General features: G+C 29.3%; 1 protein-coding gene and 1 non-coding gene across 5 annotated transcripts in view; one reads left to right on the top strand and one right to left on the bottom strand.

The window, feature by feature from the left end:
• The first annotated feature begins 4,534 nt into the window (after nucleotides 1-4,534).
• On the top strand, nucleotides 4,535-4,607 carry Trnaf-gaa (transfer RNA phenylalanine (anticodon GAA)). Its single transcript has one exon. It is a non-coding gene; the product is annotated as a tRNA-Phe (tRNA).
• Nucleotides 4,608-8,668: 4,061 nt separating this feature from the next.
• LOC145184989 (ubiquitin carboxyl-terminal hydrolase 32-like) overlaps nucleotides 8,669-22,125 on the bottom strand; it is a 34,015-nt gene continuing 20,558 nt past the window's right edge. For 3 of the 4 annotated variants that reach the window (XM_090092123.1, XM_090092125.1, XM_090092126.1), the window contains 19 exons: nucleotides 21,991-22,072; nucleotides 21,802-21,882; nucleotides 17,954-18,092; nucleotides 17,162-17,267; nucleotides 16,854-16,957; nucleotides 16,674-16,743; nucleotides 16,457-16,516; nucleotides 16,046-16,160; nucleotides 13,791-13,936; nucleotides 13,046-13,705; nucleotides 12,741-12,904; nucleotides 12,505-12,573; nucleotides 11,316-11,436; nucleotides 10,864-10,982; nucleotides 10,688-10,760; nucleotides 10,455-10,598; nucleotides 10,156-10,317; nucleotides 9,612-9,704; nucleotides 8,669-9,083 (listed from right to left, as the gene is read on the bottom strand). In XM_090092123.1, coding sequence (XP_089948249.1) covers nucleotides 8,910-9,083; nucleotides 9,612-9,704; nucleotides 10,156-10,317; nucleotides 10,455-10,598; nucleotides 10,688-10,760; nucleotides 10,864-10,982; nucleotides 11,316-11,436; nucleotides 12,505-12,573; nucleotides 12,741-12,904; nucleotides 13,046-13,705; nucleotides 13,791-13,936; nucleotides 16,046-16,160; nucleotides 16,457-16,516; nucleotides 16,674-16,743; nucleotides 16,854-16,957; nucleotides 17,162-17,267; nucleotides 17,954-18,092; nucleotides 21,802-21,882; nucleotides 21,991-22,072 — 2,682 coding nt within the window. In that variant the 3' untranslated portion in view covers nucleotides 8,669-8,909. The remainder of the gene's footprint in view (nucleotides 9,084-9,611; nucleotides 9,705-10,155; nucleotides 10,318-10,454; nucleotides 10,599-10,687; nucleotides 10,761-10,863; nucleotides 10,983-11,315; nucleotides 11,437-12,504; nucleotides 12,574-12,740; nucleotides 12,905-13,045; nucleotides 13,706-13,790; nucleotides 13,937-16,045; nucleotides 16,161-16,456; nucleotides 16,517-16,673; nucleotides 16,744-16,853; nucleotides 16,958-17,161; nucleotides 17,268-17,953; nucleotides 18,093-21,801; nucleotides 21,883-21,990; nucleotides 22,073-22,125) is intronic. The other variant, XM_090092124.1, reaches the window with a different exon arrangement.

Consider the following 22,125-nt stretch of genomic DNA (forward strand, 5'->3'; position numbering starts at 1 on the left):
TTTTTTGCCTCGACTACTCTATAAGCTCCATAATATATATTCCACTATGCATTATTTTTTAGTAGGTGTATTTCCTAATGGGCTTTTTTATAATTCATTTGATAATGCAAAACCCTATAAAAAGTTGTTCAAATTTGTAATTATCTTGCAAAATGCGGCCAGATAATTCATGTTTTCGTTTTTCATATTTCATATATTATTTCATGTCATAAAAAACACATAATAACCCATTTGCTTTTGTCAAATAAAAATTAGTTTATATATAGCTGGTAAATCACACCATGTTAATGTTAAATACTTAGTTATTCTTGCGTTTTGCCATAAATTGGCTTTGCTAAATTCTTTAAAACTGTGACAAATAACTTTTTCTCTTTATTGTATTTACATTCATTTTATGTATAAGTTATTTATCCTTAACTGTATATATTTCTGTTGTTAAACATAAAAGAAGAAAATTCTATAATATTCATTAACTGGAAGTCTACAGTAATATAATAGATAAAGTAGTTCCCTGGACATGAAACCATTGTGCTCCAGGTAGCTACAAAACTAGTTGATATTTTGTATTATTTATTATATATATTTATTATATTATATATTTATTATATAGTTATACATGTACTAAAGTAGTTAAGTAAATAATCTCAATTTCTATATCATCATCAGCGTTATTTCTTTAAATATTAAGAATATCTAGCTATATAAAATTAAGCTTAAAACCTGGTTCTATTGCTGTTATCTTGAATAACTAAAAGGCAGTTGATGTGACTGGTAAGACGAGACCAAAAACTTTCGACGAATCCGACAGACTTTAATATAAGTTAATTTCTATTATTTAAAAGAAAAGATTTGTAACAATGCGCAACGAGCATTGTTCGCAAAAAAGAACAATAGGTTACACGTCCATCTCTTATAGGTCCATGATAACACAGAACTAATCGCCGTTTTGAATACTGTAGAAATAAAATTACTCAAAGAATACTTTTACATTTCAATCATTTTTAAGTGAAATATCAATGATTCCGAAAACACTTTTATTGGTCAGGTCTTTACTTCAGATCATTTGTTTTTACTTTTTACCTGGTTTTATTTACCTATTACCTTTTACCTACCTAATAAGTTTTTATCGTTCTAGAAAGTAAGTAGGTGGCACAAATTTGTAAATTATACTATTGTACAATTTACAAATAGAGTAAAGAAAGCTTAGTTTAACACCAAACTATTTCTTGCAAGGTGTAAAATAAACGTATTTAATTATGTAATATGGTAAGCAATTTCTACCCTATAGGGTGTAGCAGCGAATAGCTGACTTTTTCGTACTATTAGACTTACGAAATTTCCAAAAAATATTATTTGAGTGTTTTTTAAAATAAAAACTATATCAAAAGAACTTTTCTTTGAATACAATTTATTATGTTGTTTTAAATTAACGTGGTGTGACCTAACAAAGTCCTATGCTTTAAGAAAGTCCTAATTTAAGATATGACAAATTTCGTATACATAAAATAAACATTTAGAGAAAAAAATTTAGTTATTTTATCTAACTAGATATCTAGTTAAAACAACAAAGTTAAAGATTATAAGATTATAAGATTATATATAAGATTACTAAAAGATTATATGTATTATGTTAAAAGAAAAGTTTGAGGTAAATGCTTTTCCTACCTTACCAATTATTCGATAAGATCTCCAAATTTTTCAATGGCATCCTCTAGACGTGGACAGAAGGCCTGGCAAGTACTGATAAGTTATTCCCTTGATATAGAGTTTCAAGCTCTTGTAATAGATGGCTTGAGAGACTTGAGGTTTTTTTGCATTCTTTTCTCTCCACAACGCTCCTTTTTGAATAATTAAGTAGATTTATATCTGGGCTGGAGGAAGTCCAAAAGTTTTTAGGCTAAATATTGACCGTATGTTTTTTTAGAAACTGTTGGTCAGACATGATTTGCTATTTGAAGCAAAACCTAGCATAATTCTTGACTGAGAATGCTTTATATGGCACACAGGTGTAGCACTGTCACCTTTCTGAATAATAAGTCGATCAATTTTTCTGTCGATAGCACAATCAACGGTAAATAACTTCACATTTGAGAAGATTTTGATCATTTGCCAATAAAACTATATATAAAAATAAATTCATAGAGCTCTTAAAACAATTTCGAGGCTTTCTCGATTACTCTAATCTGAAAGCTTTGAGTCTTTCTATCAGTAAAGTCAGTTAGCTGGTCTGGTATTACTGACCTTCCCAAGTGTAGTTAGGATCCTTCTCACGGTTTTCATCAGCTTCATTTTGGCAGTCTTTCTAATGGGAGTGTCAGAATTCAGAAGGTCAAAAATCGACGGAGCGCCTGAAAAGAAAAAAAAAAAATATTTGACATGTAAGAGCTAACCCAAGGTTAAGTTATTTGTGATCAAGTCCTTCAACGAATACCAAGAAAAACCTGTTTCTTTAAATACAGTTAAACATATTTTGCATTAAAAAAACATTTGGTGTTTATGAAGCCTTTAGAAAATCAATGCTGAAGGCCAGAGATTAAGATTAAGATTACACCCTCTTAATCTTATGAGATTAAGGAGAGGTTATTAGGTAAGAAGAGTTTTGCTTGTTCTTTGGAAAAGTGGAAGCAAGTTATTTACAACGATGAAAAAAGTGTTTTTGAATTAAAAAAACAGGAAAAGCTTTTGTTGAAAGATTTAAATCTGAAAAGTATAGCAATCCCTTTGTCGTACCAAGGTTGTAAGCTGGCGTAGGGGAGTATTGGTAGTTGGGGCTGCTACAATTTTAATGAAGTAGGCTTGGGAAATATCTATATAGGTCGAATCAACCAACACACCTACAGTAGCGTGCAAAAGTAACTGGACAAGACTTAACTTGAGATAACTTTTGGATGAAAATTCCAATTTCTTTCAAATTTTACCTGGAATGTCAAAAAGTTAATTACAATTTTAAAAACAAATCAATTTTTACTAAATCTAAGCATTCTAATCTTAAAAGTTCATTTTATTGAAATATGTGCGTGCAAAAGTATCCGAGCAGAAAAAAATACTTTTTTTCTGCCCGGATACTTTTGCACGCACATGTTTTTTTTTAAATATTTTTTAAATTAAAATTGTTGTAATTTAAAGGAAATTTCTTTAATACTTCGTCGGAAAACCCTTGGCATTAATTACTGCTTGACAGCGACAAGGCATTGAGTCCACCTGCTTCTTAATCACATTATTGTTGATTTTTTCCCATTCTTGTTTTAGAATTTTAAATAAATCATGTTTACTTGTTGGTTTTCGACCTGAAATTAGTGACGCTAGAGAACTACATGGCTCCATCAGTTGGCTTGCTAGTTTATCAAAACGAATGGTGGTAGTTTAAACAAGATATTGCTCCTGCTCGCACAATTCGCACAGTGAAAGCTCAGTGAAATTCGCACAGTGAAAGCTCTAGCAAGCTCGAATACAAGATTTAAATCCAAATTGACTATTAATATTCTAAAACAAGAGCTATATATCAATTGGAGAAAAATATTTTACAAAACATTGTTCCAATATGAAATCTTGTTAAATTGATGCAAAGTAGATGATTTTTTACAAAAAGACGTGGGGACTTATAAAACAATATTTTTGATGTTTATTGTTGGCCAACTTTGGTTTACTGTAGCTTTTGTTTATTGATTTAATAATATTATTGCGTTCGAAAGGACTTTAAGATATGTTTTGAATGAAACCCTGATGCAAGGTTTATTATTGCTAAATGGTACAATTAATTGCATCTTTGCGCGGTAATGTGCTTCCCACGGTGATGTTGTTTAGTCTTTTGGGAATGTGTTTAGTTATGTTAGGGTGTTTGAGTGTTGGGTTGCCCTCAATGTAACTCTTCAATCCAAATATAAACGAAGTTATAAAGATACTTATAAATAGTTCTTCTCGTTCTTTCTTGTAGTTCTTATAAAATTTTCCCCCAAAAAATCTGTAAATTAATTTTAAATGTGTGACAAGCAATTGTACATGTGTGTCGACCTGATGTTTCAGTTGTCTTTTTTTCGGTTGAGTATGTATTTAGTTTGAATCTAGTAAAACTTAAAGATTTCGACCAGATATCTAACCGTCATGAATAAAATACAGTAAAGATTCTTATATAAAAAAGACTTTTTTTTTTGTAACCTTGTTTTCCTTGCTTCATTTATATATTTTAATAAATGAGGTGAGAGCAAATGAATATAAGGTTTGTTCATTTGAGATGAGGTTGAACCCATTCCTTTTCAATTGAATTACTTCATTGTCAAAAATTTCCACCATTTCAATCTTTAAATTTAACTTGTCAAGCAAAACTTCAACTGTTATAGCCTTCATTTGTAATTGGTACATACCAAATAACCATAAAAATTTGTTCGCTAAAATAACTTTTTGACCAAATTTACATGTCTAGGCCGAAATATTTGTAATGTCATTAAGTTTTAATATCCTTAATATTTTAAACAAAAATCTATTTGCTTATTTCTAAAAGTTTAAACTTATTAATTTATTTTAATGTAGTTTATGTGCCGAAATAGCTCAGTTGGGAGAGCGTCAGACTGAAGATCTGAAGGTCCCTGGTTCAATCCCGGGTTTCGGCATCTCTTTTGATTATTTTAGTGTTTTCCGTAAAACTACGGTATCTTTAAACAGGAAAGAAATATTTAAAAAAAGGAGATAGATATGATTTTCATAAAATAAACCCCTATAAAATATCCTATTTTACCATATATAAAGATATATTTTTAAAGATTTTTCAGCTTTTTTAAAAGTAAATTTTTTTAAATTTCCCGCCAAAACCGTTAAATTTCCTGCCAAAATCGTTGAGTTTCCCGTCCAAACACTCAACCCGTGTGTGGATTTGTTCAAAGCAGCCATTGACATGACGCCTATTGACAATCACAAGCTCATAATCAAAATTGAAAAAGTACCTGTTGGCCAACATCCTGGCTGCTTCAATGAACCTTCAATAAATAAGGTCGCCATTGCAGTAGCGTAGCTAAAAATTCGGGCACATAGGCAAGATCCCCTGAGGGGCCCACTCAAGGTAAATTTATTTTATAAAAAAAGTAAATTCAGTAAATATATTATAAATTCAGTAGTTTATTATTATTACAGAAAAGAACACTGCATGAAAAACACTTACAAAGTGCATAATATTAAAAAACTTTTTTTCTAACTTTTGCATTTGCAAAGATATTCACAACTTCTTTAACATCCATTGTTTGATGCTGTTTTATGCTCTATGGCTAGTAATGCAAGATGATGTAGTCTGCTTTGAGTGGTTGCATTTCTTTTGTAATCTTTAACTATTTTTAATTTATTAAAACTTCTCTCCACACTTGCAACCGTAATGGGTAATGTGAAAAAAAAAAAGAACTGTCATGTAAATTTCCAAAAGGATGCTTTATAACGTAACTGTTCCTCCTGTGTTTCATCAGTTGTCTGATTAGTTTTCCATTGTTCATATACTGCACAAGCATTAACATGAGCTTGTGAAGAGGTATGAGAACTTATACGTGTAGATAAATATTTCCGATCTTTCAGAATAGTTTTCCATTGGCTATTTTGATTTGAAAATAACCAGCATGGCTCACAGTAGACAGCATCTAAAAGTATGGAATAACATAGCCAAATACGTGGAACTGGACCATATTTTGATGTGTAGCAACAATAAGTGTCACTAAAACTCCTGTTCTGTTGATTACAATCTTTGGGAAATGGTCATTTTGGCCGATGCGGTGGAATACGTACTAATAAACGTTTTTCGTCATCAGATATAATTTGATTTAAATATTTATCCAAATCATTAGTTAGTGCCATAGGGTGAATATTAGCTTCTACTGCTGTTTCTTCATTTGCTCCTTCAATTTGTATTGCATTTTCAGTAGCAGTATCAGTAGTCTGCGATTCTTCAGTTTTCGGAAATTCATTTATATCCGCAGAATCTATATTATCAGATTGGTGAATATCATTTTTACTTTTTTTAAAAAATATATCGAGCTTGGGCAATTTTTGCAGTTCTTTTTCTTTTTCCTTTCTAATTTTACGCTTTTCAGCGCCACTTTTAACTTTAGATGTAGATTGCGCCATGATAAAAAAGGGTCTTACACTTATATATTCCAAAAACTGGTGAAATCAATATATATAAAAGTTTTATTATTTTTTTGAATTAATTTTTTACCCCTAAAAAAAAAATATATGAATTTTATAAATGTCAGAAACACGTATTGTTGAGGCAATCCAATAAATTAATTGAGTTCAAACAATGTTCTTGACGTTAACACATAGGTATATGTTGACATAATGATCCATTTTAAAGACCTCTAAATATTATATATATTAAACCCGGTTTTTAAAACGGGCTAGCACACTAGTAATATATTAAAAATGAAATAATGCAATAGTGCTTGCTTACCTTCAGTAATAAGAAAAAAATATATATGTATATTAATATACATATGACAAAATAAACAACGTAGAAGTTCACAAATATAAAAAACGATGACTTAATTAAACACAAATCTATACTCTTTAAAGATTCTCATTGAACTACAAAAGTTTATAAATATTTAAGCGCAAAATATTACAAACGTTATTTAGATAACAAAAATTCAAATTTAAAAAAAAATAACTTGCCAGCTCTATTGCAAATTTCAACATCTCAATTTCGATTTATGAATTTTGAGTAATGTCGACGTTTGGGTCCTTTTTCGACGGGCCCTTAGGCTGTGTCTACTCTTGCTATAGGGTAGCTACGCGCCTGCGCCATTGTCTTTGTCAGTGACCAAACAAACTCGAGAGACGTTGTTCTTAAGAAACGAGATGATTCTCTTCAGAGAATCAATGAGTTCCACAGGTTTTACGACCATTTAGAATATCCTCGGACTAGCTGGAATACCTGGTGCAATGCGTAGGGTTTTCCAGCTATTAGATATAAAACTTTACTGTTTTAATCAGAAATGCATTTGTAGTTTATGTAGTCATGTTTTTGGGAACTAAACCACACTGTAGTTACTCAATGTTACTTTTTGGGAACTAAATATACCGAACTAACTGGAAAATTCGGCGCATAGCCCCGGGTATTCCTACTAGTTTAATCATAAGTTGTTGATTTGGAGTCTGGCTTTTTAACTAAGGAAAACGTAATAGTTTTATAGTTAGCCTTTTATGTTACCTAAAACACTACAAATGTTGTTTAATGTTAACTTTGGAAAGGAACTGGAACCGAAAAGCCAGTTTAATGTTCTCAAAGGCTTACAGACATTGGATGGTAGAACAGTGGAGACGAATGTTAAAGCAAATGAAATGTGAGAAGAGTTGACAAACGATTAAAACCAGTGTACACATTTGAACCGAGAAACTGGATTTCTATTGTATAAAAAATGTAATGGACAAACACATATCAAATGTTATCTTTTGTAGATGAAAATATACTCTTCTATGGGGAGAGGGGCTTTTGAACTGGAAAATTATTCCAAACACACACCAAAGCTCATTAAATCATGTTTTGATACAAATAAAATCACTGCAATCAATGGCCTGCTGACCTAAATCTTATCGAGTGTTTATGGAAACAATTTGATGATAATAAAACGTTTGCATGGCAGGTTCAGAAATGCTGACAAGTTGTATCAAGAACTTCAATTAACCTGGTCACAAATAAAACATGTTCAAATTGACAAACCTATCAAGCATATGCCTCATATATGCACTAAATTTATTAAAAACTATGGGTATGACATCAATTGGTAATATATTTCAAAAGTTCCTTTAGTTTTGAAGTCGAAAATGATAATCTATTTCTTTCTGTAATTTATTGTCAATATATCTATCTTGCATAATTTATTGTCAATATATCTTGCATAGAAGTAGATGCTTTATATTTTATCTAAACCAAAATTTTTTTGAATTGAAATTAAAATAATAGTTACTATGCTTTTATAAATTTCAATGTATTCCCTTTGTTTTGGTGAATAGTATAACTAGGACATTTTTACGAGTTCGAGGACCCTTGGGTTTAAATTTTTTGGTGCCCTAATCCAAATACCCACGACCTTGAATAGCCCCCTCTTCCCCTGCGTAGAAAAAATATATAATACAGTTTTCACCCAGGGTATTCCCCTGTTTAAATTTCTGAATTTTAAATTCTGTGTACCTCTTTCCTCTTCTTCTTCTTTTTGAATTTGTTGTCTAACTTGTTTCTGTTGATTCTTATTTGACTTGATTGGAAAATAACTTTTTAAAGATGGGATGTTTGTTACTGATTTTCTTTGGATTTTTTTTCATTTGCTAACTCACGGTTTTCATAGGTTTAAAACTTAATATTAAAACCACTAGGCGCCCCTAAGTGATAGTCCAATTGATAGGCAACCCTAAGCGTAAGTAACAACAAGCGGCCCTGAGGATAAGTAAAAATAACTTCTAAACTTTCACAGGTTTCAAAAGCGGACGATATTTCTAAGCGGACGATATTTTTAAGCGGACGATATTTTTAAGTAAGGAACTTAATATAACAAGATTGTGCATCTTCAATTTTTTTCTAGTGAGAGACATTTGATTTCCCCACTAAGTGCCTGTAGTATTTGTTTCATTTGGCAGTTTTTTCAGCGAAGGCTGAAACTGTTAGAAAAAACTTAAAGGGAACAAATAGTCGAGAGTCTTTTTACAAATTGTTTCATATGGTTCAACATGCACAGTACATAAAATACATAAAATTGTAGACAAAAGCATTTCAAAATGATAAAATTGAAAATTCTGAATCTATTTAAAAGTTGCACAAAAGGGAAAAATTTATAAAAAGGTTGGGCTTAAATAGTACGAATAAGTTTCCAAGGTTACGAAGTATTAAAAGATGACGAGTTTTATTAAAAGTTTGTGCGTTTAACTTCAAAACGTAGAATTCACATGATCGAACAGTATTTTTTTGCTTCTCGCTCAAATTCCTCTTCTTCGAGTTGAATATCGACAGGTTGCTTGCCTTTAATATCGGGCATGTATGATAAAATATCAAGATTCTGTTTTTCGTAGAATAATAAGTATGGGGTTTCGTTGTCTAGTACGTATGGATCAACTTCCTAAAGAATCAATCAAGTAAGTACATACATAACTTAAGCAGTAAAAAATATTCATAAAAAATATGTATTTGAGACCTTATCACGTTTCTCCTAATAAATTTACGCTCTCATGTTTCTAAAATTTTACTTTCTTGTGCTTTTCTTGTACTTTCTGTGTTTATATCCTATAAAACATTCATTCTACAACTGTCATTTTTTACGCGTGTAAACTTACAAGGCGGAATATCTTTTGTTAACTTAGTGCGCCAGAAATACTTCAGCAGATCACGAACTGCGAAATAAATTAGGAAGCATAGCACGACGCTCTTACGAAATTACAAGATAATATTAAGAAATTTTGCAACCTAAATAAGAATATAAAACAAATAATCATAAAATTAACTTTCTCATGAGAATTAGTTACAAATGTTTGATTATCTCGTAACTTTTTTTCAACGCCAATGATTCTGCACATGATCAATACGGAACATTTTTCTGAGATTTCCTATAAGTAAATTTATGGATTTGTACAAAGAGTGGTTGAATTACCTTACAAGAGCTGTCATTGTAGCAATACCATTTCCCGTTAGGATTCTTTGCATATGTGACGTAGTGACCGCCATTCAACATCCCCGAATGACACTTAAAAATACAAAAATTGAAAGTTAGAAAAAAAAAAAATGGAACATGAGAAACAAAGACAAATATTTTTGTAAACTCCCTTTAATGAATACTAATTATTAAAAAACTGTAATATTGTAATTATTATTTACAGTTATTATCCTTGCTATATTAATACTAAAGATTTTTAATGGTAATCTGTTGTAAAAAAAGACTAGATTCACTTTTTTTTTTCTTTTTTACGATTACAACGTCTCCTATTACATCACGCTGTCCATATAATTAATAAAAAAATCATCAAGAACATTTAACTCATAAGATAAATCAGTATTAATGGGTACAAAATTCCAATATAACAGCTGTAGAAAACCATAAATATATCTGAAGTGTTTTTTAAAATGTTTAAAATAATAACAACAAATAAAAACAAGCACGGTTTGAAAATTTAACAACAAAAGAAAAAAAATCATACTGATATTGCATAAAGGTTATAACAGTTATCAGCGCTATCTTTCGTGCTTTTCGGGTCACACCCATTTAATTGCAAATTCGATTCTACAATTTCTGAGCTACTTTTTATCTCGCAGCTGTCTATATCAATTACTGACATACAACGAGCATCGTCTAATAATTTCTAGTGAATAACATTCTTAAGTGAATTTTTAAAGAATCCTAAATAATTTGTTGCTGACATCTTTAGAATTGTACGAATAGAAATCAAGTTTTTTTGGAAAAAAAAAAAATCCAATATTTAAAATAGAAGGTACTTACATTACAAGATATATAGGAATTTGTTTTGGCTCTGCTCTTTGCCATATAAGTTGATGGGTCAAACGAATTAGATGGAAAACGCACCTGCTTATTGGATTTTACCCATTGATTATTTAACATGTGAAATCGCTTGAGATGGATGACCTGAGAAAATATTGGCAAGGAAACAGGAAGCAAATGAGATATGAGGAATTAATTGTCGGCAAAATAAAACGACATAAATAATATCTCACTAAAATAGGTGGCAATTTCCATATATCAAACTTTTTTGCTATTCTACGATGTGTTTTACATTTGGAGCAATACCTGAGCATAAAAACAGTCATAATAGATGTTTTTGGGTTTAAAAACGATGTTAATTGTTTGCAAAAACATGATATTAAATGTTAGTAAAAATAGAAAGTTTTACCATGTTTCATCTTCCCCTAATTCTTCTTCTTCTGTAAAATGTTTCAAACATGTGTCTAAGCATACCGGTTCACGCAGTAGAGAAAGACTCTCTTCAACGCTTGCATCATCATCAAACTGCTGGAAAAATGGAAAGACTTGTTTCAGTACTTTATAACAGTTTGATGGCTTTGATTACCTGGTCTCATCTAGTTGACTAATTCAAATAGAAAACACCAGGGAGCCTGTTATCAAAATTGATCAGTCTTACAATTTTTGACAATTCTTTATCTTAAAGTTCTAAATTTTCCAAAACATAACTGACTTAATTACGATAGAAAATTACTGATAAACTAACTTTTATCAGAGATATAAGATTCACTTTATGAAACACTATTAGTTATCACTAATAAATAGTAGATTAACCTTCATGAAACCCTGCACGAATATTTATAAAAAAAATTTTTTTTTTACCTTCTCTTGAGATTGTTGGTAGTACAGGTGAAGAACAGTAGAATCCCAATCAATTGCCAAATAGGAACTTGCATAAGCAAAGCAATCAGAGTCACATGGGATAACACACCCACGACAAAACCTATAAAGGTAACAGTTTTTAAGAAGAAAACAGTTAAGAATTTAAAAAAGAATTTATATATGTCAATGACAAAGAAGCAATCAAAAAACAAATAATCTTTATATCTCCTTTTCTATGCAATATAATAAAATCCTGAATCAATTTTATATTCTTCTGTGCACAGTTGGATGTTCAATTTTTTTTGCAAAAGGTTTAAGGTGATCTGATCGTAAAAAATCACCCTTTGTAACTGTCTTAGCATTTTGGATTTTCATGAACCTTGGAGCTAGAAAGTTCTTTTAACACTTTCTTTTTCTCCTTCTTTTCAACATCAACGTCTGAAATGGCCTCATGAAGATCATCTGTGCTGTCATGATCATCTGTATCATGACAGCCATCACAACAAGCTCCTGGTTTAAATACCAAACATCACACTTCATGCCTTTCAGCAGAGATTCAGCAAGCTGAAGATACTGCTTACTCAGACTGAAAACATCCTTGAATGCTGTTAAATCATTCTTAAACTCTTCTTAAACTGAACATAATATAACCAATAACATACTGATGAAATGTACTAACGACCCCATTAAAAATGTCAAGAAAAGTAAGGAATTTATTTACAAAGTTGACATTAATTCATCATGTTTCTCAGGATTTAATTGAAAACTTTTGTATTAAGATAAAATATTTATATTCATTAAAAAAAAAAAAAGAAAACTGTTCTTAAAGTTCCATTGAACATTATTACTTATTATTTAAAACTATATATTTATTAGTAACATTAGTAGATTTTAAGAAGGGAAAGTTTTAAAAAAATTTATAAAATATTTATAAAATATAATTTTTTTTTTAAAGTTATTTGATATGTTGTAGCCATGATGTAGATGGTGTGTATAATATTTTTTTTAGGCCACTCTTATCTGCACATAAGATGCATTTGTAAAGAATGTCAGGATTGAGTGTAGTACAAGCTATTTTAACAGACTGCATAACTATTACTATTCAATCTTATATCAATTGTTCCAATATTACTAATTACATACAAATCTCCAGTTAAATCAAAGATTCTGAAAGAAACACACTACTTACTTGTACCAAGGGCACCAACAGCAGTAACTACCATCTTTGTTTACAGCTTTGATTTTAAATGGGTATTCACTGAAACAATTAAAAGACTTACAATATACATAAATTCACTGGATAATTTGCTGGATAAACAAAGGCTTTATTTACTTTGATTTAAATCACAATTTAAAAATAACATTTCAAGATGCTTCGCGAAAGATTTATTGGATTTTAGGTGTTAACAATAATGTAGAAATTACCCTTTCTTAAAAACAATGCCATCTATACAGCGAGATACTTGCAACCAAATGCGCTCATAAACCTCTTGATTTGTCATGCATTTTGAACAAGAGAATAAAACAGGTAAACCAAAGATAATTGGACGAAATTTTTGCCATGAAACAAAATATGTATTGGATTGAAGCTGCAAAAATAAAAACTTTAAATACTTAATAATTCAGAAAACTGTATTGAAATATTTGTAAAATATATTTTGGTATATTTTTATAAAAGTAAAACAAATTGAGCAATAATAAATCTAAAAATACATAATACACCGCAATACCATTTTTCTATTCATAGCTATCACAAAAGCACCTTGAATAAAATCATTTGCTAACTCCACTGAAGATGAGCTTATTGTACGAGATGGTGAGAAAGTAGTATTTAAAGTGCCTTGTATTTCTAGTGGGGGATCAATACAAAGATCTGATAAGCTGGGTTCAGTTTTATCTGAGTCTGTAGTACTACCCAGTGAATTTAAACCATTTTGACTAGTGCTATCCACAGAATCAAAAGACTGGAATTTGTTTTGAGCATCATACGTTTTAAAAGACGTATGAGTATTTGCAGATTCATTGTTCATTACAGTATCTTTTGATGGATAGATTTTATCTACATTTTTATTCAAACGAAATTTCGGTTTTATGTTTTTAAAAAATTTCTTTTTTGTATCTCCTACTTCTGAAGTATCCACCACATAAGTGGGGTTCATCATTGTAGATTTTACACTTTTAATGTTAAATATAGACTTTACATCAGATGAAGTCTTTGCATCAGATGTAGTCTTTACATCAAATGTAGTCTTTACATCAGATGTAGTCTTTACATCAGATGTTGTTAGAAATGTTTTATGGAAATATGCTACAGTAACAGCATCAACTTCATATGCATATATATTAGCAGCAAAGATAGGACGAATTTTCTGGAAGTCAAAGAGAAAGTTCTGAAAAATAAAAACACAAAACAAAAGCATTAGATTAAAAAGAACAAACTTAAAACTAAATAAATTTTACATAAACAACCTATACCTGCACTTTTCCTCCAACTACTTCAACCAAAAGTAAGTTCTCTACGCAACACTTTTTTGATAACTCTTTCTTTACCACAGCAATAGTTGTATCATGTGGTAAAAGCAAGCCATACTTCCGCACTGGTTTGCCACTGGACAAAAACACTATAAAAAAATTTGAAGACTTCAATAACAACAAAAATTAATTTTACTAATATTTCATTGATAATGGAAATATTAGCAAAAATTAGTTTTTAAATAAAATTAAATATTAGAAATGATTATTACTAAGAGCAACAACAATAGTTGTATTAATAATAATAACAGTAATGGAAAAATATGTACCATGTATGTACACCAATATAACATGTATAGTGTATGTATATCAATAATATTAGTAACTATAATAATAAATTACAATAACAATGAATATAGAGAATAAAGACTAATAAAAGAGAGTAACTATTTTATGACAAAATTATTTATAATGCCAGTGCTAAATTTTTGAAGTCTATTTATTGTCTATTAAAAAAATATCAAGTCGTTAAACTTTAGTTGAACTTGACAAAGAGAAAAAAAAATTATAATAAAAAATATGACAATGATGATGATGATGATGATGATGATGATGATGATGATGATGATGATGATGATGATGATGATGATGATGATGATGATGATGATGATGAGTCAGGATAAATGTTTTGAATAATCAATAAGTCTGTAAAACAGTTTCATAAATTCTGTTACTGAATTATTGATGAGTTGGTTACTTTTGGCAAAGATTGCAACGTGTATTAGAACATAAAATAATTGAAATCTAAGTTAAATACCTAGAAAGGGTAAACATAGCAAGGGGGTAAAATGATTTACATTTAGAATTAAAAAAGGAACTGTGGATAAAAAAAAGCAGCTACTGTTGGGTTTTTTAAATACTGAATAATCAGGTTTCTCTACACACATCAAGGTGGAGATCAGGTTTCTCTGCAAACATGAAGATGGAGATGTCTACTTTCTTTAGCAAAGGAAGTAGACAATTTATGGTTATTTTGGCATGAGATCATAAAACTGTTATACAGAATGGCCCTACTGATGCTGCTCTAGTTTAAGAGAATTGTCAAATGCTCACTTCTTTTTAAAAGAATTATTTTGTAAACATGGTTTAAGAATAAAATGATTTCCAAAGACTTTTTAAGACAAAGCTTGTTTAATTTTAAATTTACATTCTTTAATATTCTTTAATATATAATTAAACTTCAGCTTTATGCTAAAATGTTACTTTTCAGTTGAATACCCTTTTATTTTTAACATCATCATACATCATCAACATAAATCATGCCAATTTAAAACTAATTAGACTAAACAGAGCATAAAATATCACATGTAAATATCACAATAAAGTTGAGTGAATATAGCATTTACATCATTTTAAGCCATCTCCATAAGATCTTTTGAAATTTTGAGAAAAATTTATAAAAACAAACTATTTTAAGTTTACTTAATTCCAGGAGACTTAAAAAAAAATCATCAATTTGATTAATGAAATTCTAAAGTTGTCAATCACTACACCAACAAAAGACTAAAGATTACTACACCAATTTAATGTTTAATGCCAAAATTTGAAATTAGAAATTTACCTTTAATAAAATCATTTGCAAATTATATTCAGTTATACAACTGTACATATAATACTATAGAGAATACAAACTACATTATATATATGCAACATATTTACTACAGAATATTTTAGTAAATATGTCTCTGATATACTATAACTCCAAAAATCTTAAAAGAAGTAACAAATAACCAATATATTGTCAAATAACCAATAGATTGTCAAATAACCAATAGACTGTCAGAAATTCTTTAACTCTGATGATAAAAGATATGTGTAAGGAAGTAAAGATCTAATTTTAGAAGAAGAGACTCTTTTAGATAGACAAACTCTATGAATTTAATACTGTAAACAGATAAGCTATGCTTTATATTACAGACAATATAAAGCACGTTTCTTTGAATAGTTAAAATTCATCAAAATTTATAAAAATGTACAGAGATAATCCTAGTCTTGCCACTTAAAAAACCCTGTTTACGTAAGAGAACAATAATAATGCACTGTGTTATATCAGATTTTATTGATTAAAATCAGCTGACTAAATAAAATTAACACAAATTTGGATTTATTTAAGGAATATAAATTAAGTAACTAAATAAAAATAATGATAAGTATACATAAAAATTACTTTAAATAAGAAAAAAGATTCAAAAAGATACCTGGAATTTGAAGGTGGATCAAACTTTCAAGAGGAAGAGGCAAAGAAAGAAATATGAATGGATCAAAACGTACACTTATATGCTGGCAATGTAAACATCGCACTTGAGATTTCAGCTGAGAAATAAAAGTTTGCTTACTAATTTTAATATGAACTCAATTTTCTTTTTTTACTTTGTTGTAATGCAAGTTGATACATCACAAAAAGTTGTCATGTCACAAAAATGTTAACACATTACAGAAAGTTGACATAAATTTAATAGCCTGCAAAGTGTCGCAGAAATATTTTGCAATCAAATTTACAATCACGCATTAAAGTTTACACACACACACACACACACACACACACACACACACACACACACACACACACACACACACACACAATAATAAACTTAAATGTAAAATCTTACTTGTCCTTGGAACAAATCCACAACAATTGATTGGTTTCTTTTTATGTGATTCTCCCAAGCCTAAGAATGGAATTAAGTTACATTTTGTAAGATTTTTAAGTTACTAAATCTCATAAAGAGTTTTATTTACCTGAAGGTTACAGAATGCAATCCAATCAAAATGTATTAGTTTAACTAGTAATTCATGTTTATAAATGCTTTAGTATTGATAACAAACCTCATGAGCAACTTCATCATCGGGTCTCCCATTACTATCTTTGAGCTCAACATAAGGTTTGTCATGAACTCTATGAAACAACAATTTACATTGTATTTAAGATGATACTATTTCATCTTTATCAACTCTTATGCATTAACAATTTATAAATCCTTATGCATAAATTAACAATTTACAAACCTGTTGAGATCTTCATGCAGTCCATCAAGTAAAAACGAAAGGAGTTCTTGTGAATCATGTTGTTGAAATCCATTGAAGCAAGGTGCATATTTGCCTATTGTAAACTAAAAGAAATTAAAAAAAACTAAAGAGATTGAGGTATTAACAAAAAAAAACTCTCTTAAAATATTTTAAAATGAAGATGCATTTAAAGAAACAGTTTTTAAAGAAAAACACCAGCATCAATTAGGACAAACAAAAAAATAGAATTGACAAATACATAAGAAAATTGCAGTGGAAAAAGAAATTAAACACCAGAGTTTACTTACACGCAGTTTAACTGGGGCTATACTCCTGTAAAGACCACTCCAAAGATCAGCAGTGAGGTCACCATATTTTTTTGCCAATACACCTTTCATCCCCAACCGATTTGTTCTATATAAAATTTTGTTTGTTATAAAACTTAAGGCATTCAACAGTTTTACTATTGGTTCCATGTTTTTACAACATTCAAGACTCCAGGTATATTTTAAACAAAGCTGACCTAATTGGATCGTCTTAAAACATATAAAACTAAGTCAAAAAAAAATTACATTTTTTAATGGTTTTGTATGTAATTTTTTTGTGTACAATAACTATGGCTCACAGTGTTGAAAACCTTTCTATGATTGGTTAAGCAACATAGTTTCATAAAATATGATTGGTTAAGCAACATAGTTTCATAAAATATGATTGGTTAAGCAACATAGTTTCATAAAATATGATTGGTTAAGCAACATAGTTTCTTCTAGGTGATTTAGATTACAATTTAGTGTTCGCATTTCAATTACGAACTCAGAAACTGTAAAAGTGAGTTGGTACACTATGGTGCATTTTATTGGTTTAAAATGATCCAACTGAAGTCTAAATTTTTATGAAAACTCAAAAAAGATAATGATCCTAATTTTAATTGTAACAAAATATTTGATAGCAAAAAAAAAATAATAACAAAAAAAAAAAATTATCATATATACTACTATAGGATATACTTTACTATAATATATATATACTTTACTAATTTCCTAAAATACTATTTTTGTTTACCTTTAAAAAAACATATAAAAGTAATACAAAATTCTTACTTGTTAAGCTCATATAAAAAAATCTTTGACAGAAAGTATTGAGTTAATGGATTTGTATTACTAAGGCACTGCACTGCAGAGTTCAAAAAACAGGTGTTTCCAAGATTATGAAGGCCTGTTGCTCCTTTTTCCAATAAACCTAAAAAAAATCTTTTAAATTTTAATGGGTCAATATTGCAATCATAGCAATTCAAAACTTACCAATGGTATGCTTGCATTAACTAATTTCTAAATAATACAAGTCCTAGCTGAACTAACATTTATCATCTTATATGTTATTTACTTTGTTTAGTATATTTATATTTAATTTATTATATCTGAAGAGTACAGGGGAAAAACTACAGTTGTCCAATTGAAAAACTTTTCATGTTTGCTTTCTATTCATCATGCACTGGTGCTTACCTAATACTTCTGACAATATACAAGCAAAAAACCACCATTTTCAGAGACTATTGAGGTGTTTAAAAATAGGCTACATTGCTACAATTTTTTCATGGGCATAATTCACAATTAACCAAGATGCTGAAATATTTTCAGATTTTTACCAAAAATGAGAGCACAAGGACAGCTTCTCATTTCAACTTGTTGAAAACAAAAAATGAATAGGATACAGCCTCTCTCATTTCTGTTCAATGAGTTTGGCATCAATAGAGCAGAAATTTAGCAAAAGCAGAAATTTATCATCCTTGTAATAAATATTATATGAATATTATTAGAGATCATAGGTCTACTCGAGTTGATGAGTGCATCAAGGGATTCATCTATATACAACATGACAGAAAACTGTCAGGAGAATTAGGTAAAGCCTTGAAGCTACAGGTTGGTTGACTAAAAACATTTGTTGTTTTAAAACAAGTATTTTGAAAACAAAAAAAATGAAAAGTATCTAAAGACCTTTTTACAATTCATAAAAAAAAAATCCTGTAATTGAGCAATTAAAACTTACTCATTAAAGATATAAATATTTGTATTTGGACCTGGAAAAATCACTCATAACATTAGATTTTTTTTTTTTTTTTTCAATATTTTTTAACCTGTAATACAAAAGAATAGGTAATAATAAAATAGTTAAAGAAGTAAGCATAAAATTGGATGATCAAGACAGAACTCTCTTTGGATCAGACAGAACTGTCTGATCATCCAAAGCGGACCTACACATCTCCTCTGTGTCTTTCCAGAGTAAAATTTAAAGACTTGTTAATGCTGATAGATTTTTTGAGTGAGCAAAACAAACAATTCTTTGAACAACTGCCTCAAGACAACAACAGCAGCCAGGAATCAAAAATAAAGCAAATTTCACACTACAAGTCAGAATAAGTTGAATCTTAAAAGGCTGACTGGCAAAACTGTGTGTGTTAAATAATGTATCATTAAAAAAAATGAAGCCGGAAAGTCCCAAAAATATTGTGTGCTTTAGTAGTTGAAATGATAGGAATATCAAAGAAAGATAACAGATGTCCAAAATGGTTTTCTTGATTATAAATGAATAAAATGAACATGTATTATGGCTTAGTAACTTGAGGACTATAACTATATATCAGGGGGTTGAATCAATTTTCATAAAAAGCTGCTTTCAATTTAAAATGTTTAAAATAAAATGCTACTAAAATTTCTACACAATACCACAACTTCAAACACAAAATTCCATTTTTCTTAAAAGAAGAAAAAGTGGACAACTGTGGGTCTTCCTCTGTAGTCTTCATTCAGTATACTTTAGTTTTTGTTATTTGAGGAGAGAATTTTTTAGTAACTCAAAAAAAGTTTTATTCAATATTTTTAACTACTTCTTTTTAATATATATATATAAATATATATATATATATACATATATATATATAATATATATTGGGGTTATGAATTTTTGAATTTCTTGAGATGATTTATTTCCTGTGTCATGTTGATTGGGCTCAAAACTTTCTTGTCAGATGTAATTAGCAATAACTTGAGAAATACTTAATGAATTAATTCCAAATTTTTTTTATAATGACGTTCTATATACATATATTTAATTGTATTGGTGTTTTACTAATGCCATCAGTTTATCAATCCAAAATGAGTAAACAATTGAATAATCAGAAAAAAGTTTTGGAGATTTTTCTTCAAAATCCAACCTCACATTCAAAAATTGCAAAATTGTCAAAAGTCTCCAAATCTTCAGTTGGAGACTTATTTGAAAGATACAAGGAGACTCAAACTATCGAAAGAAAAAGAGGCGGTCAAAGGAAGAAAGTCTTGTTGATAAAAAAAAAAGTGTACTTAATCATCTGGTCAATTACAAAAAATCCATGCCAAACCCAAAGAGATCTTGCCAAAAAGTTGGAATGCAGTTGTTTCCTTGTCAGAAAAGCACTCAAGAACAAGAGTTTGAAGGCTTACGTGAGAAAAAAATTCTGAAGAACAGTCCATAAGTACAAGCAAAAAGTACAAAAGAAAGTCAAAAGTGTTATCAAATTAGTAACATCTTTAAAGTTGTCAACCAGAAAAGTAACAACCATTTACCAACAGTTGTCTAAAGATGGGATCAATGTTCAGACACCTTCACAGTCACGCATATTCAGATCCACTAATAAAGAAGCTGTTACACTTAGAGAAAAAATGAAGAGAACATTATATTTTTAAAACTGGTCATTCAATTTTGATGGTAAACATATTAATCACCAAGAATATCAAGTGTTAGTGTTGAAGAATGAACAAAAAGAAGTTTAGTTACAAGTATTAGATCTACCAGATGGAGAAGCAGATGTTGTCAAAGGCATAACAGCCATTCTCGATGAATGCAATTTATGGAAGAGTATAAAGATAATTGTAGTGGACACTATGAATGTGAACACTGAAAGAAGAAAGAGGATCATCACTCAGTTACAAAGACTTTTTTTTCAAACGAACCAAGAAGAACTACCATTCATTGGTTTTCTTCAGTTCTTCATGAGTTTTGAAAAAAGTTTTATTGATCTATGACCCAGGAATATGAGGTCACAAAAAAGTCATAACTCTCTCTCTCTCTCTCTCTCTCTCTCTCTCTCTCTCTCTCTCTCTCTCTCTCTCTCTCTCTCTCTCTCTCTCTCTCTCTCTCTCTCTCTCTCTCTCTCTCTCTCTCTCTCTCTCTCTCTCTCTCTCTCTCTCTCTCTCTCTCTCTCTCTCTCTCTTTCTCTCTCTCTCTCTATATATATATATATATATATACAGGCTTGGTCGGGAAAGGTGTGCGATTGCACTTTAAATTTGACCACGCATAAAGTATTTATTTGCGACAACTTGGTCACAGCTCTTAAGATGTTTTGAGAACATTTCAAAATCATTTGTCAAGTCGTGGGCAAGTTGTCGCAACTAAATATTGTATGCGTGGTCAAGATTAGAGTATATATATATATATATATATATATATATATATATATATATATATATATATATATATATATATATATATATATATTTGTATATATATATTAAATATTTGATGCTTTTTGAACATTTAGATATGTTTAATTTTAAACAAATTATTAGAGAATACACTTTACACAGTCTTATAGAGCAAAAAACGCTCTATCCAACCATATATAGTATTAAACTATAAACTTATTTTAAGACATTGAAAATTTCATTAAAAAAAACTATTTGCAATCGTTCACGTAGTTTTGTCCGCAGCTGTATATATATATAAATATATATATATATATATATATATATATATATATATATATATCTGTGTGTCTGAAGTAAAATTTAAACAGTTTTTAAAACATTTTTTTTTAAATTTAAACATTAAAGAAATAATAAATGATTTAAAGTATTTTTTAAACTTGTTTTTAAAACTTGAAGTATCAAATCTTTTTTACTGATGTGACTACCTGTGTATGAGCGCTCTTTGAAATTTTGAGTAGCAACTAAAACATTCATTTCTTCAGGCCAACTTAAGTCCTGGTTTCGAACTAAAGAAACAATAAATTTATTTTGCAACTATAATATAATCACATGATGGATTATGATGCCTAAAATCACGTGAAAGTAAGAATCAAAATCAAAATTAAAAAACCTACTTTCAATAAGGAGTTGACTTCCATCTTTAAGTTTTAGATCTTCAACTGACTTTTCTTCTTCTTCCAGAAGAATTAAATCTTTCTGAAAATTCCATTTTCATGAAATAAAAATAAATGAAATTTAAAGTCTAAATT

The sequence above is a fragment of the Hydra viridissima genome, unplaced genomic scaffold (genome assembly GCF_058129835.1).
Source record: "Hydra viridissima isolate aposymbiotic clone 2 unplaced genomic scaffold, HvirCarnegie_v1 scaffold_7, whole genome shotgun sequence".
NCBI lineage: Eukaryota > Metazoa > Cnidaria > Hydrozoa > Anthoathecata > Hydridae > Hydra > Hydra viridissima.